The 24253-nt window shown below is 36.3% G+C and overlaps 1 protein-coding gene across 1 annotated transcript in view; it reads left to right on the top strand.

The window, feature by feature from the left end:
- Window positions 1–24140, top strand: part of B4GALT6 (beta-1,4-galactosyltransferase 6) — a 34754-nt gene extending 10614 nt beyond the window's left edge. Inside the window, exons 2-9 of the mRNA XM_074880110.1 lie at window positions 6802–6918; window positions 7278–7391; window positions 13707–13831; window positions 14343–14459; window positions 16073–16260; window positions 18581–18703; window positions 19554–19655; window positions 20545–24140. Of these exons, the coding sequence (XP_074736211.1) occupies window positions 6802–6918; window positions 7278–7391; window positions 13707–13831; window positions 14343–14459; window positions 16073–16260; window positions 18581–18703; window positions 19554–19655; window positions 20545–20692 (1034 nt within the window). The 3' untranslated portion in view covers window positions 20693–24140. The remainder of the gene's footprint in view (window positions 1–6801; window positions 6919–7277; window positions 7392–13706; window positions 13832–14342; window positions 14460–16072; window positions 16261–18580; window positions 18704–19553; window positions 19656–20544) is intronic.
- The last annotated feature ends 113 nt before the right edge of the window (window positions 24141–24253 follow it).

Genomic DNA, 24253 nt, shown 5'->3' with positions numbered 1-24253 from the left:
GTTGTTCTGTTGTATACTTTACTATGTTGATTGCTTCTAAGTGCATGGCACATTGTTTTGGCTTTCCTTTGGTGTGTGTGTGTACAGCATGATAAACTACTAAGTTTCTATGCAAAACTGTGTTTTGTGCTTTTTCTGTGAAGCTAAGGGATGATAAACTAATGCCGTATTGTGAGGAGTGCTTTAATTTTTGGTGTAGTGCTTGGAAGGAGCTTGATTCCCTAATGGAGAGTGATGTGTGAATGTTTTTTTCTTTAAAAAAAGGTGTAAATTGTCCTCGGTTGAATATTTAAATAACAGGAAGCTACCTGATGTAAAACATTGAGCCATTTTAACAGATGTTTTTATACTTTAAGAATTAATGCATTCCCCCTCACAATGCTCTTGTTTTCAGTCTAACACATAAAACTATTAATAACTAGTGAGCTATAAAAACGGGAGACAAAAAATGATCCATCTGATATTTTTAACATCTCTGAAATACAGGATGATCCCTTTAATGCTGTAATGTGCTTTATCAGAATGAGTTTTAAATAATGCCCTGAAACCAGGACTTTTGATGACTGATGTGTGGCTGTGTGTCCATGATTGCTAATACAGATCTGGATCAATTACTAGTGAAAATTTAATCTGAATTAGGTATGAGCTAATGCTCACACTGCAGTTGCTTTAGGTGGAACACTGAGTATGGTATTTATTCCAAGGTGTCCTGTATGGGTGTGTTGTTTTATATCCTACGCTGTACTTCCCATTTGCTTACCTCATAAATGATGTGACAGTCTGGATTATATATGTTTCTTGAATCAGAAGTGCTGTTTCTTTCTTACTTACTAGGCACCATGTATAAGGAGAATATGAATAAAACTACTTCTAGGTGATTACATTGTTAGATGTTTTCTTTGGTTAAATGTGAAATTTTGCCTTCCTGGTTTGTGCATTGCCTTGCACTGTGACAGAAGAGGTGGTTGGTACAAACACAGAAAGACAATAGTGGAAGGAAATCACAGAATAGATGAGATTGGATGGGACCTATAAAGGTCATCTGTTCAACCCCCCTGCTTAAGCAGAGTCAGCTGGAGCCCATTGCCCAGGGCTGTGTTCAGATGGCTTTAGAGTATCTCTGAGGATAGAGACTCCACAACCTCCATGGGCAACCTGTGCCAGTGCTGGGTCACCCTCACAGTAAAGAAGTGTTTCATGGTCTTCACGTGGGACCTCCTGTGTTTCAGCTTGTGCCCATTGCCTCTGGATCTGTCACTGGGCACCACTGAAAAAAGCCTGGCTCTGTCTTCTTTGCACACTTCCTTCATATGCATTTTGTAGATATACACCTACCCTTTACATACATTAATAAGATCCCCCTGCACCTTCTCTTCTCCAGGCTGAGCAGTCCCAGCTCTCTCAGCCTTTCCTCATAGGAGAGATGCTCCAGTCCCTTCATCATCTTCATGGCCCTTTGTTGGAGTCTTTCAAATATGTCCACATCTCTGTTCTACTGTGGAGCCCAGAACTGGACACAGTCCTCCAGGTGTGGTTTCACCAGTGCTGAGTGAGGGCTGGGAAGGATCACCTCGACCTGCTGGCAACATTTGTCCTAATGCAGCCCAGGATGCCATTTGCCGCCTTTGCAGCAGTGGCACATTGCTGGCTTATGCTCAATTTAGTGTCCACCAGGACCCCGAGGGCCTTCTCTCTCTGCCAAGCTGCTTTCCAACTGGGCTGCCCCCAGCATATATTGGTGCCTGGGGTTGTTCTGCCCCAGGTGCAGAACTTTGCACTCCTCCTTGTTGAAATTCATGAGGTTCCTGTCAGCCCATTTCTCCAGCCTGTTGAGGTCCTTCTGGATGGCAGCACAGCCCTCTGGCATAACTTACCCTGGTTTTGTATCATAAGCAAACTTTCTGAGGGTACACTCTACCCCATCATCCATATCACTAATGAAGATGTTAAACAGGACTGGACCCAATATTGACCCCTGGGGTACACCACTAGTCACTGGCCTCCAACTAGACTTCATGCCACTGATCCTTGCCCTTCAGGCCCAGTCAGACAGTTTTTGATCCACCTCACTTGTTTGCTCATCCAGCCTGTACATGAACAGCTTGTCTACAAGGATCTTAGGGGATACAGTGTGAAAGTCCTTACTGAAGTCCTGATAGACAACGTCCACTACTCTCTCCTTATCTACCAGGCCACTTATTTTGTTATATAAGTTTCTCAAGTTGGTGAAGCATGACTTTACCTTGGTGAAGCTATGCTGACTACTCCTGACGATTTTCTTGTTGTTCATGTACCTGAAAAATGGTTTCCAGGATTAGCTGCTCCATCACCTTCCCAGGGGTTGAGGTGAAGGTGAGTGGCCTTTAGTTCCCTGGGTCATCTTTCTTGAAGATAAGGAGTGACGTTTTATTTCCTTCAGTCCTCAGGCACTTCTCCCAGTTGCCATGATTGATCAAAGATTGTCAAGAGTGGCCTCGCAATGACATCTGCCAGCTCCTTCAATACTCATGGGTATATCCCATCAGGGCCCATGGACTTACATATGTCTGGTTTGCTTAAGTATTTCCTGACCTGATCATCTTCCACCAAGGGCACATCTTCCTTACTCCAGCCTTTCTCCCTGTTCTCTGGGACTGGGGATTCCTGAAGGCCAGTCTTGCTAGTAAAGACTAAGGCAAAGGTGGCATTCAGTACCGCAGCCTTTTCCATGTCCCTGTCTCGCTGAGCAATGAGTCCACATTTTCCCTATTAGTCTTTTTGTTACCTATGTACTTAATAGAAACTTGTCTTGTTGTCTTTGACATCCCTGGCCAGATTCAATCCCATTTGTGCTCTAGCTTTTCTAACTGCATCCCTGGATGCTTGGACATTGTTTCTGTATTCCTCCCAGGCTACCTCTCTTTGCTTCCATCTTCTGTATGCTTCATTTTTGTGTTTGAGTTTGGCTGGGAGCTCCTTGTTCATCCATGCAGGCCTTGTGGGATTTTTGCCTGGTTCATATTTATTGACATGGACCTCTCTTGAGCTTTTGAAGGTGGTGATCCTTGAGTACTATCCAGCTTTCCTACCTGCCTCTTCCTTCAAGAGCCTTATCCCATGGAACTCTTCGGAGCAGATCTTTGAAGAGGCCAAAGTCTGCTCTCTTGAAGTCCAGGGCTGTGAGCTTACTTTTCCTTCTCCTTCCTGCTCCCAGGATCCTGAACTCCACCATCTCATGGTCACTGCAGCCAAGGCTGCCTTTGATCTTCACACCCGCAATGAGCCCTTCCTTCTTGGTTAGTATGAGGTCCAGCATAGCATCTTCCCTTGTTGGCTCCTCTATCACTTGTGTTAGAAGTTACCATCAATGCACTCCAGGAACCTCCTGGTTTGCTTGTATCAGTCTGTGTTGTCCCTCCAGCAGATATTGGCATGGTTGAAGTCCCCCATGGAGGACCAGGGCCTGTGAATGTGAAGCTGTTTTCCTTCTGTCTGTAGAGGGCATGATCCACTTGGTTTTGGTGGACTGTAGGGGGACTATAGCAGACACTTCCTATACTGTCACCTTGAATCCTAACCCATAAGTTCCCTATTGGCTTCTCACCCATCCCCCTAGAGCATGACCACTGACTGAATTGGATGAGGGGGTTGGTGCATCCCATTCCCCGTCAGTGCATGTGCAGAACCCATGCTCCACCTTTTCCTCGTCTGTCATGCAAATGAGTTTGTGGAATACATGCCTTTCTTGGTCTAATATGCTAATCAGCTGATAAGATGAACTTAAAAGGTGACAGAAAACTTTGCTGTGTGTGCACCCACCACCCAAGATTACCCAACTTGAGACAATGCTGGAACCTGGAGTGGTGATCTGGACTCTTTCTCTCTTTTTCTTTTGTTTCCTTTCTTTCTTTTCTTATAGATTTATAAGAGACCACATTGCTTACTATCCTTTTACAAGTTTAAGCTGTTTCTACCGCAAGGAAAACATTTTAACTGGTCATCTGGTGTCGTTTCACCTTAATTTAACCCAAGAGGATCACAGAACCTTTATGACTCTCCGGGCTCCCAGTCCGAGTTGTAACACCATACGGCGTGCACTAGCATACAGGCACTTGAAGGATTTGTGATGACAACAGTGTTGACAAATACAGTGGTTTAGCTATTGCTACACAGTGTTTGCACAGTGTCAAGGATTTTGTGTTTCTCACTCTGTCCCATACAGCAAGTAGGCTGGGGGTGGGCAAGAGGTTGGGAGGGGATGCAGCTGGCTCAGCTGACCTGTAGTGACCAAAGAGATAATTCCATGCCAAGTAATGTCAAGCTCAGCAATAAAACTGGTGTCTTTTTTTTCCCCCCAAAGTATCTGTTGCTTAGGGGCTGGCAGGGCATCTGTCTCCTGGTGGTGAATTTGGCTGGGTTTGTTTATGTTTTTGTTCTTGTTTTTCATCACTTTTGCCCTTCTGATTCTTTCCCCCATCCCACTGCAGGGGAGTGAGCAAGCTACTGGATGGGGCCTTACCTGCAGCCAGGTCAACCTACCACACCTGATATATGTGAATTAAGGTTATGTTTCTATAAACCTGGTGTTCTGTGGTGTTAAAAACTCAAGTGATTTTGGCTTTTGGTACCATCTTAGAAAGGAGGATATAGCACACAGTCTTCCAGAGGTTATCTCCGAAATCTGTATTTACTAACTGATTTGTATTAAGAAAGAACTTTTGGTGTTGGAATAGGAAGATATTGAAGAGAAGATCTGTACAGTAATATGTGGGGAAAAGAGAAGGAAGGATACCAATTTGATAGATGTTAAAGTCAAGAAAGTAATTATTTGTTAATTAGGAAAATTTTGTCCTATTTGAAAGGCAAAAATCCACTTTGCTTTACTTTCTGGGAAGCCTTGAATTTTAAAATTGTTTGACGGTAAATAATTGTTCTTGGAGGAACAGATCAAATTGCTTTTATGCAATTCCTAAAGGAGAAGATTTGTTGAGTAGGTATCTTCATATATGAACTCAAGAATTGTACCAACTCCCTGAAATGTTTAAAACAGATACCCTAAAAAGCCAGAATTTGAATGGAAAACTATGAATGTCAGAAAATAATTGGAACCCCAAAGTGCTACTTTACAGTGAATTGGGTTAAAACTTTGATAAGTTTTTGTACAAGTTTTCTGTAAGAATATCTGCATGTTATCTGTTGTCTTGGATCCCAGTAAGAATCGTTCTTGTTGGATTTCCTACGTTTGTCATCAGGCCAAGGTTGTGGGTTTTTGTTTTGTTTCTGTTTTAGTGGCTGGGGGTCATGAGACGACTTCAGGATCATAGCAGCTGAGTAACTTTTGCACACATGTAAACTCTTGTTAACTAAAACAGCTAGTCATGCTGGCCAAGAGTTTGAGAATTGCACACCATGCATAGCACCTGACATGTTCAGAGCCCGTCTTGTAAGTGATAGTATTCTTTGTTTTAATACAGAGTTCTTTGAAAGTCAGGAGAGTCCCTCCATTCATTCTTTTAGAAACAAAACCATTATTGCAGGGTTTGCAAATAACATTCCTTAAAAGATTATGTTGGTATTTGTATCTCTGTGGATGTCAGTAGTATTGTTTGCTAATGTGGTGGAACTAGTCACTGTATTTTCCTCTGGAAATGCCCCAGTCCTTTATAAATGGTTCTCTTTAGCTCTAGTCTCTTTGTGTTGGGCTGTAAGAAGATATTAACTGATCTGGAGTTATTTGTGTCATGCCACTGGTGCTGGGTTGTCTGATGAAGTGGAGTTCCTGAGATAATTTTCTAATTTTCTTCAATATCTTTAGGCCAGATTAATCTTAATCTGTTGTTGTTCTAGTATGTTTAGTTCTTTTCTCCAAAGTCTCAGAGCATTTTTTGGTTAGACTGGTTACTAGTTACAGCAAGCCAAATATCTGCCAGTCAAACGGATGCTTAACACCAGTGAAGTGACAGATGATCCTGTTCACCTTCTTTGCTACCCAGAGTAAAAAGAGTTCTGCAAAGGGGATTTGTCTTTCCCTTTATATTATTTTTTGAGCTCTGTGAGTCCTGGATAGACATTTTCTTATTCAGACATAAATGCAGCTTCTTTTTCAATTTACTTTCTCTCTTCTGTTTAGGACAAAGAATTGTCTTGAGATTAGATTTGGGGCTTTGGGTTCAAGGCTGAGACAGAGGAATACTTCATGCTGGTGTTGTTAGAGAGTTGCTTAATTACTCAGAATGTTGATTTACTCATCCTTGATGCCTATAATAAATATTTCACATATAATTATCAAACATTAATACTTTGAGATTGTCAGTAATTTGTAGCAGCTGAATAGCAAAACAGCTGTTGGGAGTGAATGAACAGCAGTACATTTTGACAGCAAGTTGTGTTAACTAATGAGTAAAAAGGGGGACTATTCTCTGGGACTAAAAGATTTTCTAGACATTTTTTGTCCTATATTGCTATGATGTATATATAGATGCATATATGAGAAATGTATCTACATATGAAAACCTTTTTATTGATAAATTCAGTTATTTCTTGGCACTGTCACTTGCTTTTTGTAAGTTAAAGAGAAATGGAAGAGTTGTATGAAGTGTGTATTGATATTTTATAATTTGGGGATTTTATATAGATCTGTCATTATGAATCCATTTTATTCTTTTGTTGTTAGGTTTCACTCTGGATCTTCATCTCAAAAGATTAACGTTCACTAGCTATGGATTGAGATATAGTAACAAATATTGAACATGTTATAAATGGATGTTAGAATAATTTGGCAATATTTTAATTCAAATTCAAAATTGCTTTTTGTTTTATCAGCAAACACGTATCTTTTTATGGTGCAAGCTCGTGGTATAATGCTGAGAGAAAATGTAAAAACAATAGGACACATGATAAGATTGTACACTAACAAAAATACTACATTGAATGGCACAGGTAAGAATATTTCTTATTTAAATTTATTTTTAAAAGAGCTTTATGGAGGGGAAAAAAAATCCAAACCTTAATGATATAACTTTATTATGAAAACCTAGACCCAAGTCCTACTTCTCTGTAACTGGAGTGAAGGCCAAATAGTTAAGTGTTCATCAGTTCACTTTAGTAGGAAATACTTGTAGAGCTGTAACAAAGATATCTTAATTTAATTATTGTTCCTTTAGTGCAGTAAAATGTTTTTTTAATCATGCTGCTAGGAATTTGTTACTTATGAAGTTAGTGCTCTCACGTGCATGATGGTATGTTACAAATCCAGTGGACGATGTAGGTTTTTACAAAAATCCATTCCTCTTTTTAAGATTATCCTGAAGGAAACAATTCTAGTGACTGTGTTGCTCAAACAACAATGTATCTTCCAGAAAACTTCACTTATTCTCCTTACCAGGCTTGTCCAGAGAAGCTGCCTTACATGAGTAAGTTTTAAACTGACCTCAATGTTTATCTAGTAAATTGGATTGTACTTAAACCAGAATACAATTATTTTAATATAAAATAGAATTGCAAGGAGTCCAGATATATAGCAGAAAATAATGAATAAAATACATCTGAGAATGAACAATAATGCTTAGCAGAATTTTGTGTTACTAAAGCTTTTGGCCTCTTTGCTAATTGCCTAATGTGTTTTAAATTTTGATTACAAATAATTTTACTTTCTACAAATTAAATACTAAGTGGGTTTATTTATATGTAGGAGTACTCTAACTTTATAAAATGTACCCAGAATTGCACATTTTGAGGATTAGTTAAAATTTTTCTTCTTGGAAATAGTATTCCTAATACAGAGATTCATGAGTCAAAAACTAGTTCTCAAATCTTCATCAGCTAATCACAGTTACCTCAATATATAGGAAATTGATCAAAATGGTGTAGTGAAGTGAGAATTGATGGAGGTAAGAAAGTGCTAAAGCCCTGTCATAATGAGGAATTAGTACTTACATAAGAAGTAAAAAATTGTGATCCTCAGGAAATTTTAAAATTAAGCTTTCAAACCCAGATGTTTAAGATCCCAAACTATTAAATAGAACTTGATTAGGTAATCCTAACTTTATTCATCTTTAAGCTAGAATCTAAACTGCTATTTTTATTTGAAAGTGTTTAGTTGCAGAGAGTGACATGCAGAAATAAGAAACTAAGTTGAGTACTTTGGCACCATTGCTGTTTTGGTTTGCTGGGTTTTTATAAAACCTGTAATATCACAGCTGTCCCAGGTAGTGGTATTCCAGTGTATGTAGAAAGTCTTTCACAATTGTAGCAAAAAATGTGGCAGGTATTGCACAATTAAAGCAGTTACACAAACTGAGATTGGAAGAGTTCCTTGATGTAATTCAGTATCCTTAACCTGATTTAATAATGTGGCTGAAAGGCTGTTGGCATGACTTTTTTTGTCTTCTTTCTGTAGACAAAGTATGGCTCTGTTTGGGGATATTCTTAAAAATTCTTGTTAAGGACTGTAAATTTTCATGTGAATTTCCCTTTCCTGCAAACTTGCCATTGTTCAGATTCAGAGAAAATTCTGGGCATTGTTTGCTTTCTTCTGGCTTGTAGGGAAGCAATCTTTAAAGACCAAGAGTTATGTAGGAGATGAGTTCTGAACATTGAAAAGAAAGAGACAAATTGCTCCTGGTGGTTACTGCTTTACCTTGACTTTCACCACTGATTGCTTGCTGTTAGAGACAGTTCTTATATTTAACCTTTATAAAATTGCAGTCCTTTGGCTAAAACAGAGTTCCATCTTAGAGACTGTTATTGAGTTTTCAGCTTTTTTCTCTGTATTAGGAATTGTTACATTATCAGAGTTGCTGTAGGAAGCAAGGGATGATTAAGTATAAATGGTTTTTTATGCTCTGTATTTGGAAGAAATCATGACTTGAGTCAGTAATCCATGGAATTACTTCAGTTCTAGTAAATGTTTTGTAGACAGACTTAATATTTTTGAGTGAAGAACTAATAGTAGCATTAGTATAGCTAATTAGTTAAATTGAAAAGTCTCATTTGGTGTCAGAATGTACCAACTGGAGAAGAAGAATCAACAACTTTTTGTAAATAAATGTTACTAGAAGTGACTACTCAGTAGTATCTGGCAGTATCTATTACACTAATGTTTATTTTACTTGCTATATTTAAAATCAAACAAATAAACTACTGATTTGTGAGAGAAAATTTGAAATAGTTTCTGAAGATATTTGTGATGCTGTCCAGAATGCTAACCTTTTGTCTTTTAGGCTAACACCTGACTTAAGCTGTGGGCTGTCATTCAGTGTGAGCAAGTAATTAAGTATTTAATGTAGCAGTTCAGATCCATATCATACCAATGTTGCTGACAGCCAAACTGAATTGCTGATGATTTTTTCTTCAAAGTAAAATAGTAAATTTTATTAGGCTAATCTAGGTTCCATTATAACTTTTTTTAAAAACTCAACAGAGAAGTTTATCCAGTGAAGAGTACAGTAACGGTGCTTGCTATCTGTGTTTCTTTTCAATGCCTCCAAATTCTAAACTTTGTCTCTTACATTGTAAATATGCAGACATGGAGCCAACTTGCTGTTGCTTGTGAACTTAAATCATGTAGAAAACTGTATTAAACCAAGTAACAATTAGCCACCATGTGATTATATCCTTATTTCAATCTCTTTTCCTCCAGAAATAGGGTTTGACTGTCAAAATCACGTGGATGTTCTTTTCTGTAATATTGCATGTGTAAACAAATAAAACTAAATTTACTCCAATAGTAAATGTTTTAGCTACTTTGGGAAAGAAATAAAAATTTTGAAAAATGTCAACTCTGGATAACCAGAGAAACAAGAACAATGGTTATGCTGATTGAAAAATGCATCTAAGTTAGTATTTTTAATGAGACTTTCAAGGGATCAGACAGTTGAATTCTGACATGTTAGTTCAAAACTGTATTGGCTTCTGTGACCTGTTCTACTTGTATATTAGTCTGCTGTCCAGGAATGGAGGGATGAGGCAAGTTAGAAGGTACTAAGGTACCTTAGTAGGTCAGCCTACTTCTAGCATGTTGTCTTAAATCATTGATGCAGATTTATTTGCAGATTTGTATTTAAAATTGCCAGAGTAGGAATGCGTTCTAGTCTACCATCCTTGTTATCAGTCTCATTGGCTATGTGTAATGCTACCAGAATTTGTCTATAGGTGTCCTTATTGCTGCTCTCTTTTCCATTGTTGGTAATCTCTTTGCACTTATTCTGTCCTGCTTAATTTAATAGAGAAACCATAATTTTAATAGAAAATAACTCACTGGATAAGTTACTGTTCAGCAAAGAGTTTTATGTCTCACCCTTTGGTTTTCAGGTATACTTTTCTAATCACCATCTGTATATTTAATTCTAAACTAAATAAAACTTCTCTGAAGATTATTTAATGCAATGAAATGTTACAGGTGGTCCTGAGGAAGAAAGCTCCAGGTCCAGGGAAGAAAGCTTTTGACCTGCTTAATAGTCTAAGGTTATTATAGGAGTCAACTACTCTTCACTGACTTGCCAAATTTGTATCATGAAAGGAGTATGGTAAAATCGTGTTTTTTCCCAAGTACATATGCTCTTAAAATAGGACCAGCTAGATCTTTGTGTGTGTGACTCAGTCTCTCAGGTTATAAGCCACTGGTTGAGCACTGCTGTACTAAGCAAGGCACCTCTACTTCAAGATAGAAGCAGTACAAAACAGTTTTTAATCAGCATAATTTTAATACTGACCTGAGAGGTAAATGGAAAGCAGATCCGTTTTTTCAGTTACATGAAATAAAACCCTCATGTTAAGAATTTTTAAGCAGTCTGCTCAAGTCACTTCATGGCTTGTCTAAGAACTGGCTCTTAATGAGCTATAAGAAATAGCCAGATCTAGTTTCATAACCTCAGTACACTGGCATTGAATATTCCTAAACCATTTTAAATAGATATTAGAAAAATCTATTTTGTATTTTTTAAAAAAAATTAATCAGTGGAGGAAGTTCTGCTGTCTCCAGAAGTAGTATATTCTAGTATTTCATCAACTGAATAGTTAAGCTTTTCCTAATGCTCAGCCTGAATTTACTTTCTTCTTTTTTTTTCCCCTCCATCCTGCAAGTTAGTCAGATTTCTTCTTGCCCTCCTTGATGCTTGGAAAGAAGTTGGTTACCATCTATCTACCAAATTATTCTCTCTCGCAAAAGACTTGTTTTTGTCAGTCTCTTCCTTTGTAGATAAACCAGTACTTTCAGCCTTTCTAGACTGCATATTTTCTAAAGTTCTTGTAATTCTTGATTTTTGTACCGTAGACTTTCTCTAATTTGATTTCCTTTTGAAGCATCATATCTGGCTAAAACCCTGGTTACAAAACAAACTAGTAATTACCTTCTCTGCCTTTCATATAACAGTGGTTAATGTATTCCAGAAGGAGATTTGCCATTTTTGTGCAATTGCATTGCAGTTTATTGTCTCATATTAATAGGCAATCCATTACAAACTGTCAAAATATCGTTCTGCATACTGCAGCATAACCAGGTATTTCCTGTTTTATGTGTGTATGCTTCATTTCTCCTTCAGTAACAATCATACTTTATTTTTAAATTTCACTCTATTGATTGCAGAATGTATCTGATTTGTTGAAATTATTTTGTTTGCTGATTCTGTTCTTCAGAATGCTTTCTGCTTCCTTGGCTTTCTTTTTTGCGGGTTATATAAGTATGTTTTACTGCAGCATGCTAGACAGTAATGGAAGTAGTGAATACTAAGCCCAGATATTTACTGGGATGCCTGTTCCTGCCCCCCACTAATGACAGGGAAATACTGCTGATTTCTGTTTGCCCATCTCCTGTGTACTTTTGATAGTACGAATATTTCAGAGTTTACTATAGCTACTTTTTAAACAGTCTAGAGGGCATTTCATCATGTCCTTTCAAATTAGAAGCACCTGCCTTATATAAATAGTGTTTTACCATTCCTCCTTCTTTTTTTCCTTTTTTTTTTTTTTTTATTTAAACTCTGTAAGCATCTGATCACATCTAAACTTTTTTCAGGAGACTAAGGCACCTGGGTCCTTTACATCACATGTTGTTTGCTTCTTTTTCTGGTGTAGTAATTGACCTTTATTTATCTTTATTTTCCTATTAGGTTCTATAAATAAACTAAAAGGTTCTTGTTGCTTCTCTGTCTCTTGGTAGTTGAAATTGATTTAGTGATATATTTAATTTTTTAAATGTAATCTGTACATGTTCATACTGTACATACTGGTACTTTGTTGATTGCCCTCGTTTCTACTTTTTGTAAGATTTCTTTTTCAGGTTATTGAAGAGTTTCAGATACAACCGTAATGATGATCTAAGCTTTTTTAAATATTTTCTTTAAAGCTCCGTAGGATTAGCTTGTTCTGGTTTATATTTATGCAGTCTTTTTTCATCAACTGCCAGGTTTCCTTTTTCTTCTAAAATAAATAAATGAATGTGGATTTGCTTAAATCTGCTCTTAAAAGATCTTCCCATTATTGTAGTGTTCCTGATTCTTTTTTTCTATCACTCTTTTTAAAGTTACCTTCTACATTTACAAGTAGTTCTACATTTAATCATATCCAAAACTAAAATAGCTCTTGCAATATTTATCTATTAACTATCTAACAATAGTTATTCCTAGTATGCTCCAAAAATTTCAGTCTTTCCAGAAGATTTAGATAGCTAGTCAACTCAGTGTTAAAACGTGAAGCAATCTTTTGAACACAAATGGGATCTTTTGGGTTATGAGCACAGGGGAGAAAATGGGAATGTTTTCTTTCATTGACTTAAAATTCAAACCCTCACCAAAAGACTTAAATTTTTAAACAAAAATAAGTAGAATATTTTATGGTGTCTGTCAGTTATTGCAAGATTTTTGTTTGATGATCTAGCGTAGTAGTTGCTGAAAAACAATTTGAGCTTCTGGTTAATGAGTGTTACAGTATTCTTCTCCCTAGATTTTCTTGATTCCTTCTGCTTCTGCTTTTGATAAGGTTATTTACTTTGAATCATTATCACCAGTTTAGAAATTTATACACATGCATAAGCTAATGACCGACAACTTTTAGCTATCGACTAAGTCTAAATACTTTCTCGTAATAAGTATTAACCTGATTTTTTTTGCTACCATATTGTGGTCTTTATTCACTATCTTGCTGAATTCCGCAATCATCAGTAGCCATTTACGAATGCTTTTCCCATTCGGCTACATAGTTCTATCAGTGGAATTCTCAAATCCAGCTGCTTGCTGTAAATTGGTTTGATGCAGACAATGGTGAATTAGTGGATGAAGGCTGTACATGAAATGTGCATAATTATATAGAATGTCAGTTGAGGAAGTTTGAGTGTAGTGATGATGCATTTTGGGTTTTTTGTAGAAGTGCAGGTAGGAAGACACCCAGAATTTGAATATCAGTTCAGTAGTGCAGATGATGTGGAATTGTTAAGTGGTACTTGGAAGGTGACTCTTAATTTTTTTGAATAGATACAGAAATCAAATTTGCTTGTCTGTGTCCTCTGAAATGAGTATTTTGCTTATAAGATTTATTGAAGGAATGTTTATGTGGGGAAATATGAAATTCATTCTGTAAAAACAATATTAAGAGGATAGAATAAATTGTTTCTTTTTTATCTGTAGGTAGTGTAACTACAAATTTCTGATGCTATTTGTCAATGATATACCTTGTAGCATTAGAGTTGTTGTCTTAACTGAAATAAATAAATACAGTTTTCTTCCTCTATTTAGGAGGCCTTATCGATGTCAATATGAGTGAAATTAGTTTTGATGAAATTCAGCAACTGTTTTCAAAAGATTTAGACATTAAACCAGGAGGACACTGGAAACCAAAAGACTGTAAGCCACGATGGAAGGTGAGATGCTGCTTTTCTCTTGGTTTTTTTCACATTGGTGTATAAGAATAGTTTACTATTGCAAGCACTCAGTTTTTTACTGCTATGTATTTTATATAGTATGTAGCATGTTATAGTATATGTATTATGCTATCTGTGCTCAAGAAGAGACTGAAGCTTGAAGAAAAACTTGAAATGGATTGACCAGAACTTCTAAAGGTTCATTAACTGTGGTTAATAAATATTTTATTATATAGATACAAACTATGTGTGTGTTGCTTAAAGTACAATTAGAAGCAAGTGAACATAAAAGGAAAATCTTATTTATATTTTACTCAGAATTTTTTTTTGTCATTGTTTGAGCAAAATTCCAGCACTCTTTCCTAGAGGGAACAAAAGTGCAAAACACTGAGCCAATTTAAATGCAAAAGTTGAAAAGTCTGTGTAAGCCATGGGAAACTAGATCTATATTGAAACATTAAAATTTAAAAATGCTACTATAATAGCTTAATATATATATAATATTTTGAAGGTGGCGATCCTTATTCCTTTTCGAAATCGCCATGAACATCTTCCAATTTTTTTCCGTCATCTGATACCTATGTTGCAGAAGCAGCGGCTGGAATTTGCCTTCTATGTTGTTGAACAGGTAACAGTATTTACTTAAAAAGATTCCTTACTAAAGGGGATTTGCTATTCTTATCAAGATTTGGATGAGTCCAGAATTTAAAAATTGTTACTCTGCTGTTCTAATCCTTTGAATGAAAAAGTTCAGTTCCATACCCCAGTTTAAGCAGTGGCCAGGTACATGTTGCTTTTCTTCAAATATGGATTGATAATTTATAGGTGTTAACACGGCCTCTTTGAATCTACTGTCATTGTAAGTTTTCAAGGACAAAACGTGGGGCTACATCTAGCTGGCGGCTGGTCACCAGCAGTGTTCCTCAGGGCTCAATTTTAGGGCCAGTTCTGTTCAATATATTAGTGATCTGGATGCAGGAGTTGAATGCACCATTAGCAAGTTTGCTGATGATACCAAACTGGGAGGTGCTGTTGACTCTCTTGAGGGATAAGATGCCTTGCAGAGGGATCTAGATGGATTGGGGCACTGGGTTATGATTAATGGGATGAAATTTAACAAGTTGAAATGCCAGATTCTGCACCTAGGACGGAGTAAAACCAGGTACAAGTATAAATTGGGAGAGGAGTGGCTGGATAGCAGCCCTGCAGAAAGGGATGTGGGGGGACTGGTCGGCAGCAGGCTCAATACGAGGCTACCAGAGGGCAAACCACGTCCTGGGGCATGTCAAACACAGCATAACCAGCTGGTCAGGAGAGCTGATTATCCTGCTGTGTTCAGCGTTGGTGCAGCCTCACCTTGAGTACTGTGGGCAGTTCTGGGCCCCACAATTCAAGAAGGATGTGACAGTCTTTGAATGCATCCAGAGGAGGGCAACAAAGCTGGTAAAAGCGCTGGAAGGCATGTCCTGTGAGGAGCAGCTAAGGACTCTGGGGTTGTCTAGTTTGGAGAAAAGGAGGCTGAGGGGTGACCTCATTGCTCTCTACAGCTTCCTGAGGAGGGGAAGTGGAGAGGGAGGTGCTGAGCTCTTCTGTCTGGAATACAGTGACAGGATGTGTGGGAATGGTTCAAAGCTGCCTCAGGAGAGGTTTAGACTGGATGTCAGGAAGCATTTCTTTACCGAGAGGGTGGTCAAACACTGAACAGGCTTCCTAGAGAGGTGGTTGATGCCCCAAGCCTGTGAGTGGCAGAGGCATATGGTCAATGCCCTCAATAACATGTTTTAGATTTTGATCAGCCCTGAATTGGTCAGGCAGTTGGATTAGATGATCCTTGTAGGCCCCTCCCAACCGAAATAGTCCAAATCTATTCTATTTGACTGTTTTAACAAGAAACAAAATGTAATGTTTCTCTCTTAGTTTGTATCAGTGTTTCTTTAACTAGTAATGTCATGCTGTATTAACCCAAACCACCCATATTTTGATACTTCACAGTTAGTAGTATGATAAGTTGCTAGTGCTGTTAAGTTTTGTGTAAGAGGGGAGAACATCTAGACTTTTTATATCACGAAATACAGTTATGTAGTTGATGCTAACCAGAGCCATTCCTTTGCTTAGCTAGAGATATAACAGGCATCCTTGTCAATGTGTCTTTTTTGTGTGGTAGAGGATGTATTTCTCATAGTATTGAAATCTTGTCTCTTTCTTGATTCTTACATTGTCTCCTTTGTTTTCTGTTTGAAGACAGGTACACAACCTTTTAATCGTGCAATGCTCTTTAATGTTGGCTTCAAAGAGGCTATGAAGGATGCTGTCTGGGACTGCATAATATTTCATGATGTGGATCACTTGCCTGAAAATGACCGGAATTATTATGGATGTGGAGAAATGCCACGCCATTTTGCAGCAAAGCTGGACAAATACATGTACATGTAAGTAATTAGCTTTATTCGTGTTGTTTTAAAGACCCAGAAACATACTTAAAGTGTGTATGAATTTTGTGACAGTATATACAGTAAGTGTAACTGTTAAAACAGCCTCCTACCATGCTATTTACATAAATTAATATCTAGTTAATAAAAGGAAGATTTAAGTTTAGTGTCCACATTTGATATGTTGCTAATGTGAAGATTTGGTTTATAATTTTCAGTGTTGAAGTTGTTTCAGTGAGGCTGATCTTTAAAAAAAAAGCTATGTGTGTCAAGGAGGAAAAACTTAACTTATTACAAATCTTTTCTGGCTACATAAGCCTTTGCAGTGACTGTTAACAAAGATAAGCAGATAATGTGCAACAAAATACAACAGGAAAAACATCTGTCTTTTCTCATAAATGTACAGTTTATTTCTGCTTTGTCCTGCTTTTTTAACAGACTATTTTCTTACTGCTAGACCATTTCGTACCTTGTATTCCGTGCCTAGTGACATTTGATGAATGCAGTGGGTCCTGCAGTTTCGTTACCTGCTTTCCTTCTGCCATTTTACATTAACAATGTTTCATTTCCTTTTTAACACTCTGCTATCTCATGACACTCTTTCAGTCACTTCACATAAAGCAGCAGCTTATTGCTTGCTGCATGTATGTATTTGCCATTCTGAAATTTTATTTGTGAAGTTGATCAACTTGGCAACCTTATCAACCTGACAGATAAAAGCAATGCATTGAAAACATGACTCTGTGTTTGGACTTCAGTTTGTCAGCCAATTAGCAGTCGAACCTTTAAAGATTTTATGTGTATTTAAAAATATATAAATAAAAACATATAAATATAGAAGAGATTTTAATCTATATTTGTATGTATTCATAAAATACTTTCTGTGTTTACATACACATTTATAAAATTTATAAAATGTCTAAACACAGATAAATATTTACAAAATGTGTTTATGAAATTACATTTATTTTTATACTGTATAAATATGTATTTATGTCTACACATGGATCTGTATGTATATATACATTATAAGTGTATGTGCACCACACATACATACATATGAATAAAAACCTGAAACAATTCCATTAACTGTCATACCCCCGTTGTTATTTTTTGGTTGGTGGGTTGGTTTGGGGTTGGTGGTGGGTTTTGGTTGGTTGGGGGGTGGGGCAGGTGTTTGGTTTTTCAGGGTTTGGGGTTTTTTTCACTTTTGCAACACCTGTTATTTCAGTTAAATGTTGAAAGGGATATATAGTAACAACCTTCCCCAAAAGCTGTTAAGATTTTGGTTGAATCCTGTGTTTCCACAGAGATCAGAAATTACATGACTGTATTTCTTTTTCTTTCCCCTTGCATTCTGGAGTTATTTGTCCTTCAGTGTGGCAATTGTGTCCTAAGCAATGGTAAATCTTTTTGTAGATAGTCGTAACTCCTTGAAGGTTCCAGATTTGGAAGTGTCTTCTGAGAAATATGTTCGATTACTTGTATTTGATGAAATTGTGTGCTGTTTCTGAAAGAGAGGAACACGCTTTATTGTAGCAGCTTCTGGGTTAAGGATGCAAGTCAATATTGGTGGAAGTAAATATAGATAGCTTTTTTTTTTTTTTTTAGATTGCCAAAGTGTTTTGAGAACTGGAAATCACATTGCCTGGGCCTTAGTATGTTATGTTATATAGCTATAGTGGCTGTTTGTGTTGGCCAACTGCTTATTACTTAATCTGTGTTAGTAATCACTGTATGCTTACTGACAAAAAAGCATATAGATTCTTTTGATTCAAAAGTTTAGCTTCTAAGAACTGGAAAAATGTTTTTTAAATAAGTATGTATTCCACTGTGGTTGAATATGTACTGTTAAACTGTTCCTCTCAAGTTTTAACGGTTCTGTAGAATATAGTTATGAATTAAAATTACTGAATTGATGCATTACTGATTTGTAATTTTTTCAGTTGATTAAAGAGAGGTTTTTTTTCAGTTGAATAGTGTCTAAATATGGTAGTTTGAGGGCTTCACTTAACACTTCAGCTATGGGTCTAAATCAGCCATCTGAAATACGTGATAGAGTTTTGTTTTATGTGGTGATACTAATTTGAGCTACAGTTTAAGAGTACCTTTTATGCAAACCAGTCTCTACTGCAAGCACTTTGTTCAATTGAATGTTACTTAATGCCAGTGATCTGTGAACCAGTTTCCTTAGTGAATACATTCAGTATCTGTTCATGTCCTTAGTTTGGAGTTGTTATTTTTTTGAAAGGTATTGTTCAAAGAGGGGGCTACCTGTCTAAGTTCAGCTAATGATACAGAATTTGTCTTTTGTTTTCAGTCTTCCATACAATGAGTTCTTTGGTGGTGTAAGTGGCCTGACAGTGGAACAATTCACGAAGATCAATGGGTTTCCAAATGCCTTTTGGGGATGGGGTGGAGAGGATGATGATCTTTGGAACAGGTGAGTGTTCAGTGCTTATATATTTCTCATTGTTCTGTGGTATCCACCCTTTGAGAGCAATTAGGTGCTTTTTCTGTCAGTTGTTACATTTACATTTTTGAATTTATTTTAAATGAACAAATTCTAACATTTCTAAAGAGTTCACTTTAGAAATATTAGAACATACCATCTGAAGGGATAAGTATGATGTTCCTTTTTCTGGGCCTGGGGACAGTTGACAGGCTTTTAAGAGATAGGTCTTGTAACAAATAACTGATATAACAGCAGATAACAGCATTAAGCATATTTAGTCTCATTACTTCTAGTTTTATGTGTGTTGCTTTTTGATTTTACTTTACATCTCTTGCTGCTAGCATTATGGAATACATTCCCACAGACATGTAGAGTAAGCATGAATTTAAGTATCTTTCACATCTTAGGAGCAGTGTTTGAGAGAGGGGTAAATTTGTGACTGTATTGATAGTCACGAATTGGACAATGGACAACAAGGCTTACTGTGTTACTAACTGCTCATGGTAAACAAGTGTGTCTGCATGAGTTTATAGAGAGATATATTTTAAAGGAAGAGTTTGTATGTTTTCTTTTTCCTTACTGTTTTCATATTTTATGCTGCTTTGCTTTAAGAACAAAACAGGAAATACTAAATATGAAATTATTATTTCACACTTTTTTGGTTTTGCCAGGTATTTTTAGTTGTTGGGTTAGGAGTGGTTTGGGTTTTTTAGGGAGAGAATGTCAGTGAACACAAAGACTTAGCTTTAAAAGATTTGATGTGTATTTTTCACTTTTTCTATAAGATGTAAAAACATCTTTTTAATACTCTTGGTACAAATCTGTATGTATTCTTCAGGGTTCACTATGCTGGATACAATGTAACAAGACCAGAGGGAGATCTAGGGAAGTACAAATCCATTCCTCATCATCACCGAGGTGAAGTCCAGTTTTTAGGACGGTAAGAAAAACAGAACTGTTCAAATACTAGAGCTAAAGATATAAAAATTTTTTCTTACACATCTTCCACACATACAAATAATCAGTCAGTGCTTATCAGTGTTATTCCCTCTCTTGTGCTAGACTTTGTATTTTCTTGAACACATTGTGTTTGGTGTTCACATATTTCCTATTTAACCATGAGAGAGACTGCGTTTGTGTGTCAGAAGATATTATCATCATAAACTTTGATGCAGAACATTATTGTTCCCTAATAGTTTGGGCATTAGTGCTGGCAGGGCTCCATTGGTTGATTAATTAGGATATTCTGCAAAAGGAAGCAGTACAGCTAGGAGAAATGACTCCTGCATGAAAATAGACTTTAAAACTCCTAAAGGAGTTTCTTCCATCATGTTTCATTCTTTTCTGAGATACAGGTCTTCTCATTTCCTGCTTACATTGACAGGAACTTTTCTTTTGAGGTTTGTTTCTTTTGCTACAAGGTTGCAAAACACTTTAACTCATCCTGGTTTTGGCTGTCCTAGACTGGAATAGCAACCAGAATGCAGCAGATGAGCTACACCTAAAAACTGGAATGTGAAATGCAAAATAAAGGGTTTTATTGTATGTGCGTTCAGATAATTAGAAATATTGGTCAATTCTGTTACCAATGGGTCTCTTTCTGGGAACATCTTTATGTGAACATAAAATTTGAATATATTAAAAAGCATAAAGTGTCTTGCTTTTAAAGTTTAGGTAGGTAATTTGGTAATTTCAAAGGGCTGAGAGGTAGTTTCAGAATTTAAAGTATATTTCAAAATGAAATGACTGTTACAGTATCATGTCTAACATCAACTGAATTGTTTCTTGCAAATCTTTTTCACATTTTCTTCTTCCAACTCCCTCTGCAGATATAAACTTCTGAGGTATTCCAGAGAACGTCAGTATATTGATGGGTTGAACAATTTAATATATACTCCGAAAATACTTGTCAGTAGATTGTATAAAAATATAACTGTTAATCTCATACCAGAACTTGCTCCTGTTAAAGACTATTGATGGAAGTGGAATGACAAGCTACCCTACCAGAATAAACTAACACTGGAAGATACTAATAGACACTGCGAAACAAAACAAAACCAAACCAACAGCAGCTTAGAATTAGAGATCTTTGACCATTTGATGATGCATATTTGGGATGAGAAGTAACGTGATTGTCTGTACCATGCATTTTGTTCTGAAAGAAAAGCCAGCAGCTACCACTCAGATGTTTACAGCATGAGACTACTGTTCAAGCCTTCATTCATCATATTCCCTATCTTAACCACTCCACTAATTAAACTGCAGAAAACAGACTTGTAGCTTCTCTGGAAGTAGGGACAGAGGCCTCTTCTTCCAGGAATATTTTATACTAAACCACCTCCTCCCCTCGTATTTAAATGAATGCTTTTGTTTCTTTTTAAAATGCGTTTTGTAAATATGTGATGTAAATTAATGTGTGTACATTGCTTTTAAATTGCTCAATATTTTATGCTTCAGTGTGTATTTGAGTGTCTTCTTGTTTGAATTCTATAGGAATGTTTTTATTAGCATGAAAGAACAAGTGTAAAATGTAAGTATGCTTAAAAAAAGGTTATACCTTATGTGAAATGAAGGAAACATTAATTGTTGGCCAGCTATGACTGTAAACTGTTATACTAGTTTTGAGCTCTAGGCCTCCTGCATATCTATATAGAAAAATCAGTTTCATATATGAACTTGCTAGAAAGAAAGCTTTTAATTTTATTTATTGCCAACAAAATTGTATGATACCCTGCCTGCCATCTAAATCCTATTTATATGCATATTGCATGTGTATTACGGAGAATCTTGCGGTTGTTGCGTATTATAATCTACAGGAACTCTTAACTATTTCCACGTGTGCCACTAGTGTCAATGTCAGGGATTTTAATGCCTAAAACAATGTGTCTGGGTGCATACAGTATTTTGGTATTGTTCTTTTTTTTAAAAATCCTAGTAAACAGCACTTTTATTCCTCCGAAATCAGAAGAGCCAAAAATGTGTCTTCATTGGAAGAATATTAAAGTTAGATTTTTAAGAAAATAATAAAACATAGTTCTAATAGTTCTAATGCTTGCAGTGTGGGATTTTCAGAACCACGGTGTTGGTCAAACTATTCTGCTGCTGCTGACGGCATAAGCGGATCTGAAAGCAGGCCAATCCCAAGTGCTTTTTAAAATTCCACACATAATATATTAATCAATATAGCAATTTAAGGGCCTATTCTGGTAGAGTGCTGAGTGCTTCTATGATGCATTAAGTATCCTCAAGTCGATGACTTCCAATGAGATTGAGGTTGCGCAGTCCCACTAAGGATTGGTCCTGTCTGTTTCTCTATTTTTGTGGTGTTATACGTATGAGTAACTAGCCCCTTTCCTTGGCTTACAATGAAAAACATATCTTCTTATTTTCCGTTTGCTTGTAATGTTATGCTACCTAAAAGTACCCCGCTGCTAAGCATTATTATCTTTCCTAATATTTTTTTACATCCCTTGTTAATAGTAAGGAAAAGGACCGAATCATTTATTTTCTATGTTAATGCAAAGATATTGACCAAGATCTACTAAACTGTTTTGTTTGTCACAGTTACTCAACTCTTTAGGAACCAAAGACTGACGTCTGCTCCCATGAAGAATGGAAAGCAGTATATAATGAGGATTGTTTATCCATAGAGTGTTCTGTAAGAGTGTTGACAAAGAATACTAACTTTAACTCATTACTGTGTGTTGGTTTCCTGAATTGCTGCCACAGATGGTGTGGTGCTTTGTATATTTGAGTTTGTTTGCCATAAACACCTTTTATTTCTTTGACATCCCAGCAGCAAGTTTTGCCCTTAGCTGTTCTTCAGTAAAGTTACAAGTTTAGTTGTAGGCATCCCAAATATTTAGTAGAAATATAATGATTTAAGTAGTTGAGAACAATTGTAAAGCATATTTTAAACTGTTTTGGAATTACCTTAAAATCTACCAGTTAATCTAATGTGCTTTAGGAATGATGTAATGCAATGAAAATAACAAAAGTGAACATAAAGTGAACCAAACATCCTTCAAAAGCATGCTTAAGTGGTTTGATCACCTCCTGATATATTTTTCTATAACTGAGTGTATAGAATATTCTGAAGCATATGGATGAAGGGGAGATAATTAATACACTGTATGAACAATTATATCTTCAAAATAAAATTAGTCTTATTTCATAACAGGCTAATACAATTCTTTAAGAACTGATGAATAAATTTTTAAATCCCTGATGGAATTTTTAAGTGATTTCTGGTTTTCAGTGCAAGTTCACCTACAATTTAACACCTATGATTATGAAACATCCTTTGGTACTGTAGGTCTGTACTGTTTTCTGAAGCATGCTTTTGTGCACAGGCATTCTGTAAAACTAATGTGCAATTTAAAAAAATTCTAACTCATATGTGTATATATATACATATATACATACTATATTACATATATGCTGTGGCTGAACTAATATAACTTTACAGCTCTAAGTTGATTAATCATGTATGCTCTTAGAAAAATGTGATTTAGACCAATATGTGAATGGATTATGACATACAGCTGAGTTCTTAAAAAGTTTACATTTTGGTGCCCCAAAGATATGGGTATTAAATTATGAATTGTTAACCAACACTCCTCTCTAAATACCTTTTATCACTTTGTTGGGAAGTTTTAAAAGTTGCCATCTTAAATTACATCAAACCAGTGTTTGTATACTACCTGCTTGAACTCAGTACTATTCTGTAGTGAATTTTAACATAGACAGTGCCTTCAAACAAAATAAATGCGATGCAGAAATAAGAGTTGTGCACATTCCTTTTGATATTTTCATGATTCTTGTAAAATGTAGAGAGAAGCCAATCACATTGGCTTTTGCATTGCTGACCAGGCAAATAAAGGACGTCGTCTCTTCAAGGAGTGAACATGGAGGGAGAAGAAAGAGGGAGTATTTTACAAGATTCTGAAGGTCTTGCAAATTAACAAGTGAAAACATTACAGAAATATTAACAGTGGAGTCTGGTTGATATGCTAAGATACTCTTAAACCCATTTGCTGTATTTCAGATTTAAGTAGGAGAATATAAAGTATAAAATCCATTTTCCATAGACAGTATATTGAAAAGCAAGGGCAAAATGTCCTTTTCCTTGGATCTTGCCAGTCTATTTTTCTATCATTATGTTTACTAATGACTATGTTGTAGTGGGTTACTAATGAGCCAGTTATTTAAAAATATTAAAAGGATCCATTGCGTATCAGCAAGAGGAAGTGTACTTAATATTATTTTATTTGTAGAGGTATGTAAGATAGGCTTAATGAAAAATGCACTGAAACAAATGCTGGGAATTTCCTGTGTACTATCATAGTTTTGATTTCTGTTGTTCATGAAAATGTTTGTACTTTTTTATCATTGTCTTTTATGAAATACAATGTTCTAAAGATTGCGTTGGTTTGTTTATTCTGAGGTTCTGTGGAGAATGTATCTTCTTCGTGTTTTGTTTATAGACAAAGTGCTTATTTTGCTAGTGCTCAGTTCCTCGAAGTGACAGCTAAAGGA

Source organism: Strix uralensis, chromosome 1 (assembly GCF_047716275.1).
Source record: "Strix uralensis isolate ZFMK-TIS-50842 chromosome 1, bStrUra1, whole genome shotgun sequence".
Classification (NCBI taxonomy): domain Eukaryota; kingdom Metazoa; phylum Chordata; class Aves; order Strigiformes; family Strigidae; genus Strix; species Strix uralensis.
This window is presented reverse-complemented; position numbering and strand designations above follow the sequence as displayed.